At 43.6% G+C, this 17,342-nt stretch overlaps 2 protein-coding genes across 4 annotated transcripts; one reads left to right on the top strand and one right to left on the bottom strand.

Annotated features, from left to right (window-relative positions):
• Positions 1-299: 299 nt before the first annotated feature.
• Positions 300-6,910, top strand: pnn (pinin, desmosome associated protein). 2 transcript variants are annotated; one of them, XM_080480187.1, is made up of 10 exons: positions 300-444; positions 1,586-1,669; positions 1,978-2,049; positions 2,850-2,925; positions 3,346-3,440; positions 3,684-3,759; positions 4,609-4,764; positions 4,868-5,006; positions 5,264-5,392; positions 5,777-6,910. In XM_080480187.1, exons 1-10 carry the CDS (start codon positions 332-334, stop codon positions 6,445-6,447), a joined length of 1,611 nt encoding a protein of 536 aa, XP_080336313.1. In that variant the 5' UTR covers positions 300-331; the 3' UTR covers positions 6,448-6,910. The 2 variants fall into 2 exon arrangements, with proteins under 2 accessions (XP_080336313.1, XP_080336312.1); XM_080480186.1 differs by having other exon boundaries at positions 5,264-6,910.
• A 591-nt stretch (positions 6,911-7,501) lies between these two features.
• Positions 7,502-13,729, bottom strand: gemin2 (gem (nuclear organelle) associated protein 2). Of its 2 annotated transcripts, none has more exons than XM_080480402.1 (10): positions 10,582-10,812; positions 9,673-9,757; positions 9,317-9,406; positions 9,096-9,155; positions 8,839-8,955; positions 8,709-8,753; positions 8,561-8,629; positions 8,320-8,430; positions 8,021-8,079; positions 7,502-7,838 (listed from the first exon to the last, which is right to left on the bottom strand). In XM_080480402.1, the coding sequence occupies exons 1-10, from the start codon at positions 10,701-10,703 to the stop codon at positions 7,793-7,795; spliced, it is 804 nt and encodes a 267-aa protein (XP_080336528.1). In that variant the 5' UTR covers positions 10,704-10,812; the 3' UTR covers positions 7,502-7,792. The 2 variants fall into 2 exon arrangements, with proteins under 2 accessions (XP_080336528.1, XP_080336529.1); XM_080480403.1 differs by lacking the exon at positions 10,582-10,812 and adding an exon at positions 12,517-13,729 and having other exon boundaries at positions 7,623-7,838.
• Between the last annotated feature and the right edge of the window lie 3,613 nt (positions 13,730-17,342).

Genomic DNA, 17,342 nt, shown 5'->3' with positions numbered 1-17,342 from the left:
GTTACTTTTCTTCTATTTGTGTGTTTTTTGGCCACTTTGAATCTCTTGTTTTATCCTTTTACAAAACAAACCTGACAATTGAATAAAAGAACTGCAATTTCAACAATATTATGCCTCAGTTGTGTTGCTATGTGGTCATGATGTAACTTTGGTTGCAGGTTTATTTATTTATCTGTTTTATGTCCTAACATTTGTGTTTGGCCATTTTGAAATGGCCGCATAAAAGTTTCAGATCAGCAGGGGGCGCTCGCGGTCCACGAGCAGAAGAAGAACACGCGCCGGCAAACGTAGAAGAAAACGCACACGTGATTCGCGCTAACTGGAAAGCAAGATGGCGGTTGTGGTGCGGAGCTTGCAGGACCAGCTCGAAAAAGCGAAAGAAAGCCTGAAAAATGTTGACGATAATATTCGTAAACTCACCGGCCGAGACCCAAATGAGTCCAGGTAAGTCGTCCGGATGCGTGTTCGTCGTTTGGGGTGATTTTTCTTTTTTTAGGCAAAAGTCTTCGAGTAGCCGACGAGCGTGTCGGTGACACGACGTGTGCAGAATTAGCAAACATTAATGGCTCCTTGGGTGAGGTAGTTAATGTTCAGTGTCCTAATTTTGGACGGTTTACTGCTGAATTGGCCACACGGTGAGAAGGCAAAGTGGAAGTTTGTTCAATCTTTAATAAAACCACAGTCTTGAGTGGTGTGCGTGTGTAGGCCCCATGGCAGGCGTTGTTCCGCCGCCCCCTCACACTGCTCTCCTACTGCCCTTGTTCTGTTCATACAGGAGGATTCACGACCCCAGATAAATATTTAAACGGGCATTTTATGTCGTTTGTATGGTTTACGTTTTTAAATTTAGTCTTACTTTATTAGAAGACAGTCATATTTGAGACCAGGTAAGCCGAGGCCCATTAATCTGCCTTCAATTTTAAATGATAACAAATAAAAACATATGTTTGGCTGTAGTAGCAAGGCCTGAGATCTTTAAAACCGTTTGTTGCCGTTAATAACCTGAAGAGGCATTATTGTGACTAAAAGTATATGATTTCAGATTCAAATGGGATTCAGCTCGTATGTTCGTGGTGATTCTGATAACAGCTACACAATCTGATTCCATTTTATTTGTGTAGCGCCATAGTCAATAGTTAATTCAAGGCATTTTTACTGAGGATCAAAATCAACTCTTATTTAATTGTTTGAGCTTCTTGCGTTGTACTCAAGTGCTCCTCTGTCATCTGTCACTTTTTCTCTTGACGCTTCTGTTTCATTTTTCCACAATGAAAGTTAGAAGGACTCTTCTGCTGTGATCCATATTAGAAATGTTATCAAGAAAGCACTGTAATAAATTGATTATTCACATTAGTTATATCTGGCTTCAATAAATCATCCTTTCTCTGCCCAGTTTTTTGGATTTCATAGTTAACACGTTCTTGACTATAAGCCTGACTTCTGATGTGTCCTCCGTGTTCTTATTCAGCTTTTGTGAAATGCCCATCATTTAATCAAATTATTCGAACGCTTCAGTGGCTTCTTATTCCAGTGTGCATCTTTTACTAAGTGTTTGTGTTGACGTTGCTTCGCTCTGTGTTTACAGGCCGGGCCAGATCCGCCGGCTCAGCGGCCCCATGGCAGGCCTCGGAGGAGGAGGAGGTAGAGGCAGAGGAATCAACCTGCTCAGGTAAACATGTGATGTTAAGCTCGATACAGCTGATCACAGCCCCACTCGACATTAACTTGCATACAAGTTTAAGAAGTGCTTTTATTTAGCATACATATATTTGTTTCATCCATTCATCTTGTACAAACAATTCAGAACATTTTGTTGAAACAAATAAAACTATATCATGTGCTTTGCAATATTGACCAATGTGCTTCGGACACCAATGGGGCCATGACCAACTGCGTGAGCTGCAAGGAACAAGTCCTACAAGAAATAATGGGATCTTGAGTTTAAATTAAAATGGCTGCTCTGAAATCTCCACTCAGGCGTAGTCTCTCCGAGATTGGAAGTGGTGGCCCCCCTGCCAAGCAAAGAGACATCGAAGGAGCACTGCTCAGGTGAGTTTGATTTTCCTTTCTGCTTCTAGCACACGCTAAAATCGGAGCTGATGTGACAGAGCTTCACTTTGAACAGCGTTTCCAACTTAAATCTGTACTCATCACCTTCCCAGCGTTTATGACAATAATTAATTTGTGTGGACAAACTAGTGTTTGTAAAATTTCATCTGCGGTGTTAAATATATTTCTGAAATTGTAGAATCATTGAGTGTAATTTAGGTCAGAATGCACCAGCTTTTTTTGTAGTTGTATATTCTGCTCCACCAGGAGCGTACACTACGAATAATCTGCAGATGTTTATTTCCCACTAAATGAAAATGTATGAAGAGACCACTGAGTGGTTTTCCATTTTGTAATACTGCGAGAAAGACAAGAATGGATTCTTCTATACACTTATACAAAATATTAAATTTTTGTTTTTTGCTCTTGACAATAATAATGCTCATTGGTGTATATTGTGTAACAGATAACTACTTTTCCTTTTGACAAAATGTGATTGTGTCTTAAAGAATAAATGACAATCTGTCATTCTAACCCTCACAAACCTATATTTTTTATTTTTTTTTTTAATTATCCACAAAAAGTTAAACTAGAAAACCAACTCTCACACACAACTTTGCCCAGCAACACAAATTAATCAACTTTGCAAACAATTTGATGTACTATATATACCAGGCAGTTGACGCGCTGGATGGTTAACTGTCGGGCTGTAGCTGAATCGCTTTAGATCGGCAAGATGCTTTTGTGTTTGTGTTGCTCTTCTCTTACGTGTCTCTTTGCGTCCTCCTCGGTGTGCGCAGGCTGGCAGGGGACCAGCGGGCCAGGAGAGACGCGCGTCCCGACAGCGACGCCGAGGATGACGATGATGTCAAAAAGGTCAGGAGTTTGAGTGTGCCGCTGATCTATGACAGTGGGAAGGATTAGACTAATTTTGTCTGGTTACATTCGAACAGAAGATTCTCTGGTTGGTTGGCAGATTTTTTCCCCTGCACCTTCAGAACATTGAGTCCTGTTATATTTCCGACACCGTTTATAAATAGAGGATTTCCTCCATTTGACAAACTGCTGGTCTCTTAATGAAACCAAATGACAGCTTCCTTTTATTCTCTATAGTTAAAAGTGGATAATGTTAACTGGTCGAGATGCTTTAGGGGGAAGGTATGACACGCTGAATACCAGAAGTCTAATTTGTTGATCAATATCATCTCTACTTGTAATTGACAATAGGCTGGTGTGAGAAGTAGTTCTTTTGATCGTTTATTAGCTCAGGCAGCTCACGCTTTATTCTGTCTCTAGCCGGCGTTGCAGTCGTCCGTCGTAGCTACCTCCAAGGAGAGAACGCGCCGAGATCTCATTCAAGATCAAACCATGGACGAGAAAGGGAAACAGAGGTAGGCCCACAGGAGACTCAGCCTGGCGTACACACACACACACACACACACACACACACACACACACACACACACACACACACACACACACACACACACACACACACACACACACACACACACACACACACACACACACACACACACACACACACCTCTGGAGAAAAAAGGTTGTTTTAGTTTGCAGAATTTGTAGAAGAAGCTGCACATGAGTGATGGTTGAGTTTTTGTTTCTTCTGGCAGAAATCGGCGCATGTTTGGCCTGCTGATGGGGACGCTGCAGAAATTCAAGCAGGAATCAAACGTGTCTACAGAGAAGGTGAGCAGACGCACTCAAGAAGCTTATGAATTTCAGGCAACCTCGTGTATAAATCATTTCTGCTTCATGTTCTGTTGCTATATTTCATCTTTTCTCACAGTTGTGTTTAATTTAAAACGATTTACATCAAAATGTGAAATTTTTTTGTACTGAATTCTATATATTTGTACCATATTTATTTAAAAAAAAAAAAAAAAGCATAAAGTGTGAGACTGCTGGTTCTGTAACACTGCAGACGCCCAATGTGACTAAATGAAGGAAAAGAGAAAGTTGTCTGAAAAAGATAAGGATTTCTCATTTTGAACTTCATAGCTCAAAAACATCAAAATCATATACTTCAGTATTTATTGATTGTAAGTTATATTAAGATCACATTTGTTGACTCGCGCCTTGCTGTAATGTTATATTTGTTTCAGTGTAGATGCACCTCTGTCCCACCATGACGGAATGAAAGTGGCATGTTTATATTAAATCAAGTCATTGTGGATAACCTCAGGAATAGTGTGGTAACATTAAAGACTGGTTTCACAACAGCACCTAAACTATTTCAGAGAGTAGAAATGGTTCCTGGCACTGAACTGAACGAACGTGTATTTTAGGTTTGTTCTTTTGTTAGAATTAAATCAGAGAACCTCTAAAATTAGACACAAGTGTATTCTTAACTGTGGGTTTGTCAATCAACCAAGATGAAACGTTTCAAGTCGTTTGAGCAAAGCTTGTTCTGCTTCATCTCTATTAAACTCATCATGTACATAATCATACATAAACTCCCCTCAGAGACCGTGTTGTTGACTTGGTTGCTTCAGTCGTCTTGATCATTGTCCTTTGTCTCCTTCTCTTCCTTTTTAGCAAAAGCGACGCTCTGAGATTGAGCAAAAGCTGGAAGTTCAGGCTGAGACTGAGAAGAAGAAGGTGGAGAATGAAAAGAGGGAGCTGTTTGAGGAGAGGAGAGCCAAGCAGACCGAGCTGAGACTACTGGAACAGAAAGTGGAATTGGCTCAGCTGGTAAGAAAAGACTTAATACTTTTTGGGACTTTTTTTTTTTTTTTTCTCTCCATCTCCAACCATAATATTTTCATAAACTGGCTGTTTTTTAACCCCTTTTCAGCAAGAGGAGTGGACCAGCCACAACAATCGCCTGGTGAAATACGTTCGCACTAAGACCAAGCCTCACATCTTCTACCGGCCTGGAAAAATGTGCTCCGCAACACAGAAACTCCTCGACGAGTCCACCAAGAAACTCAATAGTAAGCATAACTTTTATTTCAGACGTTATCTTGATTTGATCGTGTGTATGAATACATTTAAACAGCACAATGTTGAGGGATTTACAATTATTAGGCAAAAAGTGCTGATTCCTTTGCAGGGGAAACTCTGGCTCTGAATGCCGTGTCTTCTGGTCCCAGACACAATGGCTGTTCAAGAGACACATGGATCTCATTTTAAAAGGAACTGATCGTTCCAGTGATAACTGTGTAACCCTCACCTCTATGCATCTCTGCAGCTGTGTTTGAGGAAAGGTGCGAGGCTTTTGCTGAGCACCTCAGCAAGATGGAGTCGCGTCCCCGGCGACAGCCGAACCGCGACCAGGACGGCAACACAACGGCAACAGCGGCGGACCACCCGGCGGAGGGTAAGCCTGTAGGTCAGGTAGTCAAGGTGACAGGTAACAAGGGTACATTAGACTTGGAGGAAGAGGAGGAGGAGGAGGAAGATGAGAGAGAGAAGGAAAGGGATGGAGAAGGAAAGGTAGCCAAAATGAATCAAGATGGGGAGGAGGAGAAGGGGGAGAAAGAGGTGGAGAAGGAAGAGGAAGGTATGGAGCTGAGTGAGGAGAGAGGCGAGAGGAAGAGGGATGGGGAGGAGAAGAAGGGGACAGCAGAGAAAGACGACAGTCCAGGTTCAGAGGAGATGGAGGTTGAGGACGGGGGGGAGGAGGAGGTGGAGAGAGAGCGTCAGGAGAAGCCTGCAGACAACAAAAAGGAGAATCCAGAGGAGCAATCCTCTTCGGTCACAGTGAGCAGCCAGGAGGCGGCAGACGGCGTCAAACAGGAGCAGCCAGGCCCGGCTGCAGCAGAGCCCTCAGTCCAGTCCCCCGCCACCCAGGGGCCTTCCCCCACCCCAGTGTCCTCAGCGGCCTCCACCATGCCTGTGCGCCCTCTTGTCACCCCCACCATGACGGTGCAGGACAGCCAGGCAGCGGAGGGAAACCCCGCGCAACAAACCGAGCAGAAGCTGCCCGAATCGGAAGAAGCCCCAGTTTCTGCCCCCGTCTCAGCCCCCGCCCCTGCCAAGGAGGCTGAGAACAGCGTCAGAGGACGGAAGAAGGAGAAGGAGGCCAAAAAAGCTCGCGGCAAGAGCTCCTCCTCCTCCTCTGGCTCCTCCTCCAGTGGCAGTTCCTCTTCATCCTCTGGATCGAGCCGCTCGTCCTCGTCGTCCTCTTCCTCTTCGTCCTCGTCGTCAAACAGCAGCAGCCGAAGCCGCGAGAGCGGCAAGCGCAAGAGGCGGCCTTCAGACAGGACCAGGGACCGGAAGAAGGGAGAGGAGAGGAGTCACCACAAAAGTGGAGCGAGAGACTCCAAAGGATCCAAGGAGAGAAGAAAGAGGAGGAGCGAGGAAGAGCGGGGCAGGTCGTCACGCAGCGATAGGGAGCATAAGGATAGAGACAGGAAGGACAAGAGGCGCTGATGCGGTTCCCCTCCAAACGGCTGCAGCTTTTTTAGTCTCCTGCTGAAAACAGCCAAAGTTTCACCACCAGCAGAGGCGGACTGGCAGTTTTCCTCTGACTTGGTAATCAGGCTCTTTAGTGTCAAATGGTTAGACAGGAAAGACGTGATTTTAAATACGAGACACGGATCATCAGCTTGTGATCCATAAAGGGTCCGTGTCATTGTAAAAAAAAAAAAAAAAGTTAAAAAAAAATTTCCTGGTTCCTCATTGAAACCACAAAGCTACAGGTGAGCCTGTGAAAGGTTCCAGCCGCAGGCGTTCACCTCAGTGCAGCCGCCGTGTTTTTGGGTTGTTGTGACGATGTTTGTCTGCGCTGAGTTTTACTGTTTATTCCGTGTCAAATGTGATGATCTCAAACTAAGTCTTTTCTTTTTTGTACCAACTGATAATCTGCTTCAAATAAAGGAGAGTTATTAGTGGATTAATGATGTGAGTGGGTTTTTTGTCACTCCCCCTCTAAAGTTTTAAAATGCATGAAGTTGCCAGAACAATTGGAAAGTTGTTCCATCTTCACTTGGCTGTACCAGACCCGTCAGATCTGGGGGGGGGGAATCTGAAATCCTGTTTGTACATAGGTCAGTTTTTGGCTCGAACAGTTTGCCAACCAAAAGCCATTTTGAGTTTTCAACCAAATCAAATTGGAAGTGGAGCCGCAAAACATGTTTAACCTTCAAAACGAAGCTGATTTAGCTTATAAAGTTTTGATGTACGTATAAAAGCTGTAGCTTATGTTGCATTTATGAAGTTCCAATTACAGTTCGGGATGCTGAACAGTCATATTCGTACCAGATTTTAGTGGCTTCACTTTTCTTTCAGCATTTGACCATTTTGACTTTTTAAGCAGTTTTGCTTTTTTCCATTTTAGATTTTATTTTAGAAATTCTTGAAATGTTTAAGCTATTTTTGTCCATTTTTTGTTTTAGCTTTTTCCCCCCAATTTTAGTAGTTTTGCCTTTTATTAAAGCTTCTTTAGCCAGGAAATGAGTCTTTCGGGGAGAAAAAAAACCCCTCTGGTGTGCAAATATACAAATGTTTATTACAAAAGTTAACTGTTTTTGGCTTTATTTTCAGAAACTAGCTGCCAGAACACTTACCAACTATTGGTTTTCTTTGAGGAAATGAATGACGACATTGTACAAATAACTTTTACTACAAAAACATGAACCATGCTCATTACATAGATGGCAGCTGCAATCATGGCGTGCACGGATGTGCGCGCCGTTAGAGATTGTGAAAAGTTCCTTTCCAGTCCATTTTGAACGGCCAGGTCGAAGACACCACGATCCCGAGTGTTGCTAGGAGCTCAGCTTCCCTCTGGCTGGTCGGCTAGATCGTTCTGCTCGAAGTATCTGCAGGAGGAAGTGAGCTTAACTGAGGTTGGTGTACGTCTAAACTGATCAGCCAAGGAATGATGAATGTGAAGTCAATGATTCTCATGCCAGGTGAGCAACGTCATCGACGCCCTAAACCACCTTAACTGGCTCCTTTCAACATGGAGGATCAACCTGACTAAAGAGTAAATATCAGTCACCTCGCAACCAGGCAGATGAGTAAGTTCAGAGCGGGAAGTCTCTGATCCTCTTCACTTTCCTGTGAACACAAGGAATCGTCAAGGTTGCCAAAGTCATTATCGCAAATATTTCTTTGTGTATTCAACATTAACATTACCGGACATAATATGACCTAATTTAATGTTTCTGGTAGAGACTACGCCTGTCAGTGGCAACAGTTCAGTTGGATGTTGAGAAAAAGATGGATAAATTGTGTAGAGTGAAATCACAGGAAAAATGGACGTGTGAGCAGATTGGTGGTGCTGCTCTGAGTCAGTACCAGCGTGCTGCGGACATGGGCACATCTCCTGGCGAGCTGTCGGATGGAGGAGTGGGCTTCGGGCAGCAGAGGCTTCTCCAGGCAGGCCAGCAGAGCGTAGAGCCATCGACCCTGCAAAAGGAATCATATTCAACAAGATGATACAACTAAAAAAAATTTTTTTTATAAAATCTGTGTTAACAGCAGGCTTAGTTTCCTGTTCTTAACTCAATTGCGATGGTCTCGCCAACAATGCACTCACCAACTGTGGCACAAACTCCCGCTCTTCAAACCAGCTGATGAGGATGTCCAGCACCATGAGCACTGTGGACTGTGGACACACAGAGGTGGGAAACAATGAAGACACATCAAGCACACTATTGCACTGCCTTACAAGCCAGGCAAGTTACCTGGTTCAGTCTGCTGATGATGCTGAGGAAGGGAGGGAAGCCCAGCTGCAATAAATAAACGTATCAGTATAATTTGAGGTATTGAACCTATTCTTGTATGCCCATAGTTGACGGATAACATTAGTACAACCTTGTTGTAGTCGAGTGCTGGCTCAGCGTCGGTATCTGTGTGGCAGGATGAAGAGCCCAGGTAGACCTTCTCACCTAAACAAAACCTCTTCCAACCCTCCTCATCTGTGAGCTTTGGCTGTAAAACAGGAGCAAAAGCATTTAGACAAGCAGCAGTTGTGAAAATAAATGCACTTAGACAGAGCACAAAGTTTCAACCATGAGGGGAAAAAGTCATCAAAGAAACACCTCTGAGTGAAGTTTACGACAGCTTCTTACCATATGCACATTGTCGTCCAGATTCTGGCTGCTCCAGTGTCTCCTGTTCTTTGCGATACTCTGAGAAGGAAATCACAGGATGCTCACTGTACAATATCTGCTTTGTTTCCAACAATTATTAAATCCATTCATAATCAATTGAAGCAGCATTTTACAACATGTCAGTCGGGTTCTGGTGAAGGAAAAGTGGGTGGAGAGTATGCCATCTGCGTTGATTTTACCTGTCTGACTTCAGAGAAGTTACTGACTTGCAGCTGCTGCCAGTTTAGGCTCGGAGAGAAACCCAGCGGAGCCGCAGGGCACCCTGCCACCTGAAACACGGGAAACTCATTTCTCACTTTTCTAATTGTCTCATCAAGTCAGACACAAGAAAGAAACACAATTAGATCATTTGGAATACCATCGCAATGTAAACTGATTATAAACTAAAATATTAAAGGGCTGTGCTCCAAAGAATGAAAGGAAGCTTGACCTTATAGTGTGGCCAGTAAAGTTCTATGGAAGGTTAGGGTGTAATCTGTATTAAGTTTGTGTATTAGAGTTCCTTTGTTTCTCCACATTGATTATATGTACTAACCAACGCATTCACCGTCTGCTTCTTCTTCAGCTTCTTCGGGTCAATCTGAGCAACCACCACCTCTGGACACAGGGACGCCTCCAACCTGAAAGAAAGACAAGACAACAACGTTACTTTCAGCTTGTGCAAGTGGATTTGAAAGGGAAGTAGAGCTTAACATGCACCCAGTTGGATAATCAAAGTGGTAAGAAAAAACTGTTTAATTGTCAATCATAATTCAAAGCAACTACAGCACACTTCTTTCTTAGAAGACATACGTTTCTTCCATATTGAAAGTTTCAAATCATGAATGCACAGCGTGGAAACAGATTTTATCACAGTTCAGTTTGTCTTTTGCGATGTTATATAATGCATGTCGATACTGTGATTGTGACAACTTTGCAAAGTTTAGTAGATGGCTGTCTTGTAAAAAAGTCGTGGTTTCAAATCCGGGGTGGGCCTTTCTGTGTGGAGTTTGCACATTCTCCCTGTGCATGCTTGACTGGGTTTTCTCTGGATACTTCCATTTCCACCCCTCTTGCAAACACCCCTTTATCCTCTGCAGGGTCACAGGATGATGGACCCGAAGCCAAATCCCTCCTAACTATGGGCGAGGGCAGCCCATCACAGGGTAAACACAGAGAGACAGACAACCACACACACCCAAACCGTTTAGTTGGGAAAAGCTCTCGAATTATGCAACCCTACACTGGATACATGGGTATAGATGAATGAATGGACGTGCAGCCCTGAAAAGCTTGGAAATGAGTTGTCGACTCCCCTGTATCGATCCACACATTAATTCTTGGTACAACACAGTTAGTTAAAGTGACTTCTCGTGTAACTTGTTCAGCTACTGCTAAAGCAGTCGAATTTCGTCATTTACTGCCTCGATGGCTGCAGACAGCGCCGAGCTCATGCTGAACGTACTGGACCTGTCGGAGGTATTCCTGCGGGTTTCGAGGCGTCAAACTCAGGTCCAGCTCCCCGGTGCTGCCGTCACACTCCAGGGGCAGCAGCCTGGGCATCAAGTCCTCCGCCTCCGACTTCATTTTTCTCCTAGCTGTCTGGCAGAAGTAGAATGACGCTCAAATATGAAGTTTTACGAAGAGCACTCGTTGACTACGCAGCCATCTTGCTTTTGGGACGCGGAATGATGATGTCACCAATGCGCGCGAGGTTCGTTGCCATGACAGTAGACGCCATTCTCAAGTTTATGTTTCGTGAAAGGAGAAAGTCCAAGAAAATCCGTCTATTTGCCAAAGCATTGGTATATTTGTTTAATTAAATGGTTGAGGTTTGTGATCTAAGATCAACAACAAAATAAAAAAAATTCTAAATCCAATAACCTTTGACCAGTGACCCGATCAGCCCCGACTGTTAATAATTATCAGGATGCTGGCCTTGTATCTTATCTCAGCTACCACATTTACCATTGAGACTTTACAACAGCAACAACGTTAAGCCAATGTCCACTTCGTGACAAGAGTTGGAACATTTTCCACCCATTATGGACATTTTCTCTTGATACACTCCTGTTCCGAAGACCAGGGATGGCTGTCCTTTGTGTTCGTGGAGTTCTGTGCGTTCTGGGCACAGCCTTGGTGATTCTACCTCATGTAAATATGGGTTTGCTGTCAGACTACAAGATTTGTGGTGATGCTGCATGTGAAAGTAAGTCCAGAATCTACGGATATGATCACAAATTACATTAGAGTTGCAGTCATTTCTGTTTATACTCTTGCTCTTTGGAACAATCACCACAAAGATAATCAGGATCACAAACTCTGTAATGTTCTTTAAATCAGTCTGTAAAGTCTTTTTCATAAGGGCATTTCCACATTTTCATATGTAAATGATGTTACATATCTCAAGTTATAACTCCATTTATATCAAATTGATTTGTAACTGGTTTATTTCATACCCATCTGTTGTAAAGCACATCTTTTGATTTGTGTGTGTGTGTGTGTGTGTGTGTGTGTGTGTGTGTGTGTGTGTGTGTGTGTGTGTGTGTGTGTGTGTGTGTGTGTGTGTGTGTGTGTGTGTGTGTGTGTGTGTGTGTGTGTGTGTGTGTGTGTGTGTGTGTGTGTGTGTGTGTGTGTGTAGGTATGATTAGCTCAGCACAGGCAATCAGGGACCACCAAGGTAAGGACTGCCGTTTCCTGAGCTTCAGAAGGGGAGATACCATCTTTGTTTACCACAAACTGACCGGAAAGAGGGAGGACCTGTGGGCAGGCAGTGTACGTATCATATACCATGGAAAATCTGTAAAATGTAGAGAAATGCTTTGGGTTCCAACACTGATTGCCTGTGGTGATTTGGATAACTGTAGCATTTCTAGCACACACAGCCAAACACACTTGGATGAATACAGAAGATGCTATATACAGATGCTTTTAAAACACCATAAACCAAAAATAAAATCATATACTGTACTTGATTATACTCTGGTTGAAACTACACTCTAAAAAGAGAGCATCAAAGTGTTGGATTTTGTCCACGATTCTGATATTAATTGATAATCTGCTACTTTTTCCTTTCAGATTGACAAACAATTTGGCTATTTCCCAAAGGATGCCGTGCAGGAAGAGCAGGTTTATGCAGCAATGGAGAAAGTAGTGGAAACACGGGTAACTTCAGTAGAGAACTTTAAACAAAACAGGAATTATACAGGAATTATTCTTTAAATTAAAAACTCTTTCCTCATCTTTCTTTTAGAAATCAGATTTCTTCTGCATGGATGAATTTGGCTATCCTATTGACTCTACTCATCTGGACAGTGATGATGATGATGATGCTGCCGATGATGAAAGTGATAAAGAAATTCAAATCCACAAGTCAGAATTCACTCAAACCACCACTCACACTGAAAGTTCTTTGGAATCTGCTGGGCCAGCTCCCACGGAATCCATAGTTTCGGCACAGGAAGCAGGAGGGAATGAAGAGAAGAACAATGCTGATCCTGCAGAAGACACACAGAATATGGCTGCCCTGGACGAACAAGGTGGGTCTCCTTCTTCCGCCTGGCTCAGCTCTTCAGTAACAGGATGGTTAGGTCTGACTAAAGAGGAGCTCCCGGATCATTCGCCTGAAGAGCAGAAAGAAAAAGACAACAAAGACACGCAGGCCGAAGATTCACTTGCTTCCTCTGTGACATCATGGTTAACGCTTGGCCGAGAAGGAAAACCTGGAAATACAAAAGAAAGTGTGGAGACTGGAGAAGAAAATGCAGATTCAGTCACTTCATCCATTGGCGGATGGCTCGGTTTTGGCAGGGAGAAAAAAGCTGATTCTGCTAATGAAGAAAAAGAGGAACCAGTAGAGAAATTCAGGAGCAGGAGGATTTCTTTGGACCTAGAAGGGAGCCAATTGCATGCAGAGGAGGAGAAAGATACTGGGACGTTCGGTTGGTTGAGACATGGATTGACAAGCACATTGGGGTTTGACTCAAGCAATAAGGAATCAAGCGACGATACAAGTCCAGAAGAGACTGAAAAAGATGAGAAAGAGCCACCATCCAGTGCCTGGTTGGAGATTGGGGGAATTTTAGACGTCAAGAAAGACAACAATGGAGATGAAAATGACCATACAGAGAACAGCTTAAAGGAGAAGAGAAATGACGAAGACACGGCAGGACTAGAGAATGTGGTTACCAGTCAGTCACAACCTGCATTGACAGATGATGAGAAAACTGACAAGAGAAATTTGGAGGAATCTCCAAAAGACCAAAATGCCCATTCCAATGTCCAAAATGGGGATGAGGAAATCAAAGAAGATGAATCATTTGAGAAGGAACAAAACAAAAATAATGAGGTGACATCGGTAGAAACGAAGGATGAAGATCATGAGCAGAGTAATGAAACCATGGAGCAAAAACAGCAAGAAATTCAAATTCCTATTGGAAGTAATCAGGATAGCACAACCCAAGCTGACATTTATGGCCCCAACCACACCTTCAGGTCATCTATAGATGAGGGCAAAGCAGAAGATGAAAAGAATCCAGTGTCTGTTGAAACTGGTTCAGATGACGACGACGACCATGAGGAGGCTGGGAGTAATGAAGAAGCAGCGTTATCTCATAAAGAAATTCTCTCAACTCAGATTGAGGACTCAGCAGATGAAAGTCAAATCAGCAGTGAACAGAGTCGGCTTTCTCCTTTCTTCTCCTCAGACAAGAGCAGTGATCCAGTCCAAGCTGTGAATTCCAGTTTTACTTCTCACGGAGAAGCATCGAATGAGGATGATACAAATACAGAGGCCGTGACAGACATTAATGTAGAAACAGAGACGGGGTACAATGGCTTAGCTCAGAAGAAAGAAACACCATCTACTGAGGGGAGCGCACAAGAATTCACATTGGTGAATTTCACTCGAGGCGACACTGAAAGTTTGGTGGAAAATTCCTCGGAGGAGGAGAAAAGACAAATCCCTCTTGATGGAAGCACACCAAACACAAAGTCAGATATTGAAGGAGGGAATGATGCAAGTGACGGAGGGAAGCAGGAATTAACGAAGGAGGAAGGAAATAGAAAACTAGAGGATTCAATAAAGGTGGAGGAGATAAAAGAAGAAGTGAACCAAGAGGAGGAGGAACAGTTGGAGGATGAGGCGAGGAGCGACAAACCTGATGATTCAAGGGAGGCCGAGGAAATAAAGGAAGTGGAAAAGCAGGACAAGGTGGAGGAGTCGGTGAATGAGGACGGAAATGTAAAACTGGAAGATTTAATGATGGTGGAGGAGATAAAGAAAGAAAAGATAGAGAAAGTAAAGGTGTTAGAGAGTGGGGAGGAAAATGATCAACTTCAGGATTTAAAAGAGGCGGAAGACATAAAAGAAGAAAGACAAGAGGTGGAGGGATTAGACATAAACGAGAAACGGCAAGGAAGGGGGGATGTGAACGAAGAAACGGCGCTTGAGGAGATAAAGGAGAAGGAAATGAAAGGGGAGGACAAGAATATAAAAGAACAGATTATCATGTTCAATCCAAATGAAGAAGACAAAGATAAAGACGTAGGAGAGCGAACGCAGAAGAACGAAGATGTGGAGCTCACAGAGTCAAATGGAGAAAAGATAGTTGGTGAGACAGAGCTGGTAAAAGAACAAGAGAAGGCAGATGAGGAAGCGTTAAAGGAAGTGGATGGGCTAAAGGAACTTGCTAAAGAGGAAACTGGTGAAAAACAGCTGCAGTCATCTCAGTTTGAGGTACAAAATAATCCGGGTGACAGCAGCACGCCCGCCCCAGACAGCGGTGAAGAAAATATTCAAGATGAGAGTGTCATGTCATCCTTTGCTGAATCATCCACAAAGACTGAAAGCCCACAGTCTGAAGAAAAATGGGAAGATGAGGATAAAAAACGAGAGGAAGTGGCTGAGTTGGAGCAGGCTGAAGAGCAGCATGTGGAGGGTGACAACCTCAAATGTTCAAAGGAGCTTTGTACTGAAGGCAGCGCAGAGGAGTTTGTGGTAGAGGAAGGCAGCACTGAGGATGGAGGGATTTCAGTAAGTGAAGAAATGACAGAAAAGCAAAGCAATCAAACAAACAGGACAAGCGAGAGGGAATTGATCCGCTCTGATGGAGAGACAGAACAAACTCGAGGACTTGGCACAATGGAGGGCAAAGTGGAAGAGGAGATAAGGGAAGAAGTGAACCAGGAGGTGGAGAAGGAACAGTCAGAGGATGAGGAGAGGAGCGACAAACCTGATGGTTCAAGGGAGGTTGAGGAAAAAGTGGAAAGGCAAGACAAGGTGGAGGAGTTGGTGGATGAGGAGGATTTAACGATGGTGGAGGTGATAAAGAATGAAAAGCCAGAGGAGGTGAAGGGTGTTGAGGAAAATGAGCAACTTGAGGATTTAAAAGAGATAAAAGAAGAAAGACAACAAGAGGTGGGGGGATTAGACGAGAGCAAGAAACTGCATGAAAGGGATGGTGTAAAGGAAGAAACGGTGGTGGTGGAGATAAAGGAGAAGGAAAACAAAGAGGAGGACAAGACTGTGACAGAACAGAATATTGAAGAGGAAAAAAAGGACTTGAGCAAAAATGAGCGCAGTGACTCCTGGAGCAAAGAAAAACAGGAGATTTCAGCTTCAACTGGTGACCTAGAGCAATCTGCCTCACTCGGGTCGTCACTTACTGCGGATGATCACAACAGAGGTGCAGCAGACAGTGAAACTGCTGGAGCTTTTGGTCTTTTTAAAAATGCCTTTGGCTTTTTCAGTCAAACACCCACCACCGAATCCGTCGATTCCACTGAACAGGCCCAGCCTCCAAATCTTGATGTAATCGACCCATCAGAGCTGCAGTCGTCTTTGACTCATAAAGAAGATCTGGATTCTATTGGTGAAGCAAGTCAGACTCAAGATGAGTCCCCGGAATCATCTGGAGAGCTGCCACCGTCCAGCACCGATCTCCACACACCGTCGCCAAATCCAGAAGCACCACAACAAACCAAAACTCTTTCCAAACATTACAAAAACCTTCTCGCCCACGTGGATGCCAAAGAGATGACTATTTTGCTGGATCTGTTTGGGCAACACAAGCTTCAGTTTTTAGATTACACTTTGTCCAGTCCCAAAGCTGAAGACCCTGACGGTGATCAGTCTATTGTGTCCGACATAGAAAGACTTCTTGAGCATCACAGGGAGAAGTTGTTTGCTCCCAGCATGAGGATTGCAGAAGCCCCACGGGAGGACAAAGAAAGGACCAGAACACTCGTCACACTTCAGAAACTGGAAGCGATGCTGGAAAGTGTGAGGAAGTCTTTCCAATCAGATGTCAGTATTCATCAAGGTATTTCTTTTTGTTTTGTCCACACTGCTTCAGCTTTCGTGTCTGACATGCGGGATATTTTGATTTAGCTCATTCTTTCAATTCAAGTGTGTCTTTTTTTTAAAAAATATCATCCATATCATTGAATGCATGTGCTGCTCTGTCAAACAGCTGAGGTCAGCTGTGTCGACACGTCCTGCTTCACCGGGGAAGAGTTGAGAAAGATTCATGATCCTTCAGGAAACGTGGACAACGTCATGCACAAAGATGAGTTTGCGTTCACTGATGGAGACTGTGGCCAAGAGACGGAGTGTGTGGAGGACAAAACAGAAGCAAACAGAGCAGACATTGACTCACAATCACAACGGCTGCAGGAAGGTATGATCCAAATAATGGGACCGGCTGCATCTTCACTCATGCAACGTACGACCCCACCAGCTTAGTGGAGCAGCTTGTACATTCAAAATTATAAGCTATGAAGTTTAGATTTACGTCATTGTCACTTTACCAAATGGGAAAATAATTGAACCACCGTTTTGTGCTCGACTTTATCTCCAGGGGGGATGAGTCAAGTTCTGGACTTCATTCGTCAGATGGCTGGAGACTCCGTCACTTACAGTCGAGCATTAATGGAGCGTTTTACGCAGGTAAAATCAACCCACAGATTTCAGTCCTTATGAACTAAATGCGTTTGCCTTTTGCTTGCAATGTGATATCCTGCAATTGTGTCTTTCCCAGTATTTAAAGTATTCTAAATTACATCAACTATTGAGTTGGTGGGCTACAGTGAAAATTGATTGTGAAAAACGCAAACAAATGCACACGCATGTTACATTACTGCTTCACTTACTTTTTAATAGAAGGAAAACTATGACAAGATAACATTTTATTATATAGCTGTTGTTCACAGGGCTTTACAAGGAAC

This window comes from Lipophrys pholis (genome assembly GCF_963383615.2).
Source record: "Lipophrys pholis genome assembly, chromosome: 14".
NCBI lineage: Eukaryota > Metazoa > Chordata > Actinopteri > Blenniiformes > Blenniidae > Lipophrys > Lipophrys pholis.
The sequence above is the reverse complement of the archived record's forward strand: the minus strand, read 5'-3'. Positions and strand labels throughout refer to the sequence as shown.